Source organism: Pezoporus occidentalis, unplaced genomic scaffold (genome assembly GCF_034315485.1).
Source record: "Pezoporus occidentalis ecotype Australia unplaced genomic scaffold, CSIRO_AGI_Poc_V1 ctg293, whole genome shotgun sequence".
NCBI classification, from domain to species: Eukaryota; Metazoa; Chordata; class Aves; order Psittaciformes; family Psittacidae; genus Pezoporus; species Pezoporus occidentalis.
In genome coordinates, this window is record NW_026914863.1 from 1 (window position 1) to 5543 (window position 5543).

At 61.1% G+C, this 5543-nt stretch overlaps 1 protein-coding gene across 2 annotated transcripts; it reads left to right on the forward strand.

The window, feature by feature from the left end:
- The first annotated feature begins 465 nt into the window (after positions 1 to 465).
- SNX11 (sorting nexin 11) lies at positions 466 to 5322 on the forward strand. Of its 2 annotated transcripts, none has more exons than XM_062626501.1 (7): positions 466 to 738; positions 2220 to 2268; positions 2392 to 2478; positions 2830 to 2930; positions 3121 to 3219; positions 3386 to 3598; positions 4333 to 5322. In XM_062626501.1, exons 2-7 carry the CDS (start codon positions 2248 to 2250, stop codon positions 4463 to 4465), a joined length of 654 nt encoding a protein of 217 aa, XP_062482485.1. In that variant the 5' UTR covers positions 466 to 738; positions 2220 to 2247; the 3' UTR covers positions 4466 to 5322. The 2 variants fall into 2 exon arrangements, with proteins under 2 accessions (XP_062482485.1, XP_062482484.1); XM_062626500.1 differs by lacking the exon at positions 466 to 738 and adding an exon at positions 1447 to 1830.
- Positions 5323 to 5543: the final 221 nt, after the last annotated feature.

Genomic DNA, 5543 nt, shown 5'->3' on the forward strand with positions numbered 1-5543 from the left:
GGGGCCGGGTGTCGGGGCGCTGGGCTGGCTGGGGCCACCCCCCGGTGGGCAGCGGGGCCTGGGTTTGGGGCACCCATCTTAACGGGGAGCCTCTTCCTTCCTAAATGGGGGAACGACGTCAGGAGAGCCGCTCCGGTGCCGGCTGTGGGCAGCTCTGTCCGAGCGTGACGAGCAAAAGCAGCAACAGACGGGGCTCGTTCCCGGTTCTGTGCCGTGGAGCTCTGCGAGGCGTTCCTCTAAATGCAGAGGCTGCCGTGGGGCTGGAAGGCGCCTGGAGCAGAGATGTGCGGGCACAGACGGACGTGACATGGGGCTGGAGTGGGGCCTCTGGGCTGCCACTGGTGTGTGCTGCTTAGGAGAGAGCGTTCCAGGCAGGTCCCGCTGTTCCAGAGGGATGGAGGCTGCTGTTAAGGCCGTGTCTGAGTCAGCAGGAAGATAGCAGATAGCAGGGCAGAGATAAAAGCTGTCACTTTCTCTGTCCGCAGTGCGAGCGCGGGGGACTGCATCCGGAGCCGTGCTGGGCAGGGCCATGGGATGTGCCTCTCCGCCCTCCGGCTCTTCTCCCTGTGAGACCCTGAAAGCCTCAACCTGGGAGCACTGAAACGCAAATGGGAGGAAGATAAAACCGAACCCAGCCACGTATCTCAGGGTCCCTTAGGCCGAGGCTCGAAAGAATCCTTGGAAGAGGATTTGGTGCAACTGCTTAAAGCTGCCTGGGAGCTGCCTCCTGCGCTGGGTGTAAGTTGATTTATGAAGTTAAGATCAATTAACTCCCAATAAGGCATAAATAAGATCACACGTTTCTTGGTGCAACTCTGCATGGAAGCAGATGGGAGCCTTCGGACTCCCTGAGCCCTGCTTTCCTGCAGCCTGTCTGGCTCCTCGCTGCCTGCAGGGAGCCACCTCCTCCCTGTGGGTCCCTCTGTTCTTAAGAGCACCCTTTCCATAGCTGGGAGAGCGAATTCCTCCTCCTGGCAACCCTCTGCTGTGCCATTAGGCAACTTCTGTGGCTCCTTCTTCTCCCTCCTGCATTTTTAATCTCACCAGGGCTGTTACGCAAAACAAGGAGCTCTAAAAGCAACGGGATGGGCGGCAGCATCCCCAGGGAAGAGGATGGTGGAGCCCTGCTGCTGGACTGGGTCTGGCTGGGAGCCCCTAGCACGGGGGAGGCCGGAGCTCCCCCTCTTCCCGTGCTGAGCAGTGACTCACTGGTGTCACATTTGGCTCCTGCGCTCCCCTCCTTCCCCAGGGGAAGCATCACGTGTGCTGCGGCGTGGGCTGGGGGTTATTTTGGGAGGTTCCCCTCGCCCTCCCCCTTTGCAGCTCCAATTGGGAACAGCAGCGGCCTGACCCAGCTCCAACAGAATTGAGCTCCTGGGAGGCAGCTCGGAGCGGGGCTCTCTTTGCTCTCTTAGCTCTCTTAGCCCCGAGCTCCCCTCTGCTGCCATTAAGGCGTTGTGTGCTATGGGATGGGGTGGCTCCAGGCCTATGGAGAGCACCTGCAAACCGGTGGAGCGGGATTTTTCCAGCGTGGTTTGTGGCTCAGCCCCTCCCCGTGTCCCAGCTAAAATTAGCTCTGTCTTCACAAGAGCTTCGCTTCGCATCTGAGCGTATAAATAAAGGCTGGCTCTCCAGTGCTGCCTGGCACTTGGCAGCTCCCATGGCCCAAAAGGCACGGCTCCAGGAATGGGGAACAGGTGAAGGGTTGCTCCATGAGCACAGAGTGCTGCTGCCTCAGCCCAGGAGCTCCAAAACCACCTCCAACCCATCCCACAGCCGAGGTGAAGCCAGGCCATGGGATATGTTTGGTCTTCCAGCTCCCCCTGATGAGTCTTCCTGCTCTGTGTGCACACAAGGTGTCTGTGGGGTGGGAGGGACCCTCTCTGAAAGGCTTCCACTGGCTGGATTGTGCTTTTCTTGGGGCTGTGGGGGTTATCTTGCTGTTCCCCCCCTTTCTCCAAGCCTTGCCGCTGTGATGATGGTGCAGAACAGGAAGTCCTGCAGGAGCACACAGTGGTGGAACTGGATGCTCTCTTCACTGTGGGCTTGAATGCATCCTCTTGATGTGGTGACTGAAAGGAGAGGAGCAGGCAGAGAGCGTGGCCATGGGGGCTGGAGAGCTGCCTACGGGATAGGACAATGCTGAGAGAGGCAGAGTCCCTGTGAGACCCCCATGTGTTGAACCTGGCTTCCTAAATCCTTCTGTTTTCTCCCTCCAGATGTTTCCCGCTGGGCTCTGGCTTTAGGATGTTGGAGAACCGAGAGGAAGTAAGAACCTTTCCGACCTGGGCTCTCTGTGCTCCTCGCTGGGGCGAGGGCTGCTGGGTGCTGGGCAGGGTATGGGGGGCAGCTGGTGACAGTGGCCCCCCTCAGGCAGTGCTTGTGCCTTAGGAGCTGACCACGGTGCGTGTCCAGGACCCTCGGGTGCAGAATGAAGGCTCCTGGAATTCCTATGTGGATTACAAGATCTTCCTCCACGTGAGTTGTGGCTGTGGGACAGGGGTGAGCTCCAGAGCTGGGTCGTGAGGCTCCTGAGTGCGTTTGTGTGGCCATGGGTGGCTGTGCTGAGCAAGGACGGAAGGGGCTCTGAAGGGGGAGCCCTCAGCACCCTCCTCCTGTGCAGGTCTGAGACTCAGCTTCTCCCCTGGAGCCTGCTCAGCTTTTCAAGGCACTTTGAGCTCTTCCAAACCTCATTGCTTCGAGGGGATCCCTTAGTCCCTGTGCTCTGTGCTTGCAAGCTCCTGCCTTCCTCTGCTTTGCTGCGCCTCGAGCACGTGGATTATTCCCATGTCATGTGGGTTATTCCCATGTTTTGGGGTTGTTCTGCAGACCAACAGCAAGGCCTTCACTGCCAAGACCTCGTGTGTGCGGCGCCGGTACCGTGAATTCGTGTGGCTGAGGAGGCAGCTCCAGAAGAATGCTGGCCTGGTGTAAGCATGCCCGTGCCTTGTTCTCCCTCCTTTCCCCTTCCTGCAGCCAGACACCGTTTCCCATTGACCCCCGTGAACTCGGGACAGGTGTGGATAGAAACTCCAGGCACTAACATGGGATAGCTGAGCTCCTGGGGGCCCCCTGTGTCTCCTTGCTCCGGGGTGATGTGGTTCTGCTCTGTCCCTGCAGGCCTGTCCCAGAGCTGCCCGGGAAATCCACCTTCTTTGTGGGCAGCACGGATGAGTTCATCGAGAAGCGGAGACAGGGCCTGCAGCAGTTCCTGGAGAAGTGAGTGGAGCATTGCTGAGGGCTGGAGGGGAGGGCACAGGACCCGCTGCTCCAGCCGGGCTTCGGGGCTGCTGCCTGGGGAGGTGACAGTGGAGCTGGGTCCCCTTGGCGGGGTGGGCACCCCGTGGTGCTCCCACCTCAGCCGCCCTCCTCTCTGTGTGCGCAGGGTGGTGCAGAACGTGGTGCTCCTCTCCGACAGCCGCCTGCACCTCTTCCTGCAGAGCCAGCTCTCGGTGCCCGAGATAGAGGCGTGTGTGCAAGGCCAGGGCCCGCAGACGGTGACGGAAGCCATCCTGCACTATGCCATGTCCAACTGTGGCTGGGTGCAGGAGGAGGAGAGCCGCCCCGCGCTGCTGCCGGGGGGGGACCTGCAGGGCAGGTAAGGCAGGAGCGAGCCAAGGAGCTGCCTGGAGCCCCCTGCATGGTTTGGAGTTTCCCTGTCCCAGGCACTTAAGGGAATGCATTGAGCACGTGCCCTGCGTCCCTGGGGGTTAGGCCATCGGAGCTGGGCATCCTGGGCTGTCACCAGCAGCCTCCTGTGCTGCACACCAGGAGGGTGACCTGCCCTGGCCGTGGGCAAGGAAAGAGCTTGGGTCTCTCAGACCTTAAGCTGAGATTTACAAAGGTCTTCAGCTTCTCTCCTCCCTTAATCTCTGGAGAGTGAGGAGCCTTTGGAGGCTTCCAGAGCTTTCTGCGCATCTTGCCTTCGTCCTCCCAGCATGAGCGGGCTCTGCAGTTCCTTGTGCCCATCAGAGCTTCACAGAGCTTGCTGCCTGCTGGGGCATTTATCAGGCATCTCCCTGGGGGGTTTGTCTGGACTCCAGGGAGAGACCTGCTTGAACCAGAGCCCTTCTGGCTTCAGGAAGGGCTTTGGGGGTGAGCAGCAGCGCAGGGCCAGGCACGGGTACCCAGGCAGGGTGGCTCTGTCCATCCCTCGGGGCTGCAGCCCCGGCTGCCTCTGCCTGCTGGCACCTTCCCCCTCTGCTGCTCGGGGTTTGCGTGCGAGGGCGAGCGGCTGGGAGCTGAGGTTGTGGCGGGGAGGCAGCCGTTGTCTTGGAGACAGGCGGGCACCTCAGCCCTGCGTCATTCCCACATCCCTTCCTCTCTTCCCAGCTGTGCCGGCCTGGGAAGCCCTCAAGGGCCGAGCTGCCTGGAGAGCTTCCCGTACTGGAGCGACTTCGGCATGGACGAGCCGCACTCGGACAGCCCGGAGGAGCCGCTGGGAGCAGGGCATGAGGAGCAGTAACCGGCGCTGGAGACCTCCCCCTGCCCTGCAGCCCTCGCTGGAAGAGGGACTGCGGCCGAGCCAGGGCTGGGCAGGATGGAGGCACTGGGGCTCTGCAGGGGCAGGGGCTCCCATGCTCTCTCCCTGCTGGCTCTCGCCTGTCCTTGATGTCCCCAGGCAGTGCGTTCCTGTCGCTCTCCTCTTTGGAGAGGAGATGTAGTGGTTAGTGCAACCCGTGTTTGTTCTTCCCATGGCCTTTGCTCTCGGTCTGGAGCAGCAGCAGGGCTCAGGGGCTCTGTGTTCTTGGGGTGTCCCTGGCCTGGGGTGTTGGGGGGATGCTCTGGCTCACATCCAGCATGATGGAGGAAGGATTTTCCTTGTGGAACAGGGGAGGGCGCTGCAGTTTAGTCCCTTGTGTTCCCCTCATACTGCAGGCAGGGGAAGCTGCATGTCCCCGGCGACAGCCGCGCTGTGCAGCGCCTGGGGCTGGTGCCCGCACGTGGGATGCAGATCCCGTATCCGTGTCTGTGTCCTCCTGGCACAGCTCACTCTGCAGGTTGCCTGCACTGGGATGAGCAGAGATGAGCATGGGGCAAGCGAATGAGGTTTTTCTCTCCTGCTCTTCTGAGGGGATGCCCCTTCCATAGACTCCTTCCTTGCACACTGATGGCATGGGGCATCCTCCCAGCCAGGATCCAGTTAGCTGGGAAAGCAGGAGCATGCAAACTGCCTCAGGGTCAGCGTCCAGCAGCGCTCGGGCTCTTGCTACTCCTATTGCCTCTCCCCGTGCTCCCCTGCACCTCCTTCCTCCCCTCTCAGCACTGGTGAAGGCAGAGCCGACGTGCTCTGACTTGAAATAAAGATGAAGTGGAAGGGACTGGCTGCGTGGTGGCAGTGTCTGGCCTCGCTGCATGGGCAGAGCCAGCTGAGCCCAGCCCCGGCTCAGTGCAGAGCCATGGCTCTAGGGCCCAGAGGGGGTTATTGCACCTCTCGCTATGGGGCTGATCCTGCCCTGGGCAGCAGAGAGGAGCCAGGCAGGGCTGAGGGGTCCCTGAGGTGAGTTTTGAGGTGCTGGGCTTGGCTTTGGGGGAGTCTTGAC

What these genes read in the sequence shown, in the direction of transcription:
- SNX11 (XM_062626500.1), top strand. Translation starts at nt 1,661, where the DNA reads ATGGCCCAAAAGGCACGGCTCCAGGAATGGGGAACAGGTGAAGGGTTG. An exon ending in CTTCCAGCTCCCCCTGATGA is followed by an intron (nt 1,831 to 2,219) that starts GTCTTCCTGCTC and finishes TTCTCCCTCCAG; the next exon opens with ATGTTTCCCGCTGGGCTCTG. An exon ending in GGGGGGGACCTGCAGGGCAG is followed by an intron (nt 3,599 to 4,332) that starts GTAAGGCAGGAG and finishes CTCTCTTCCCAG; the next exon opens with CTGTGCCGGCCTGGGAAGCC.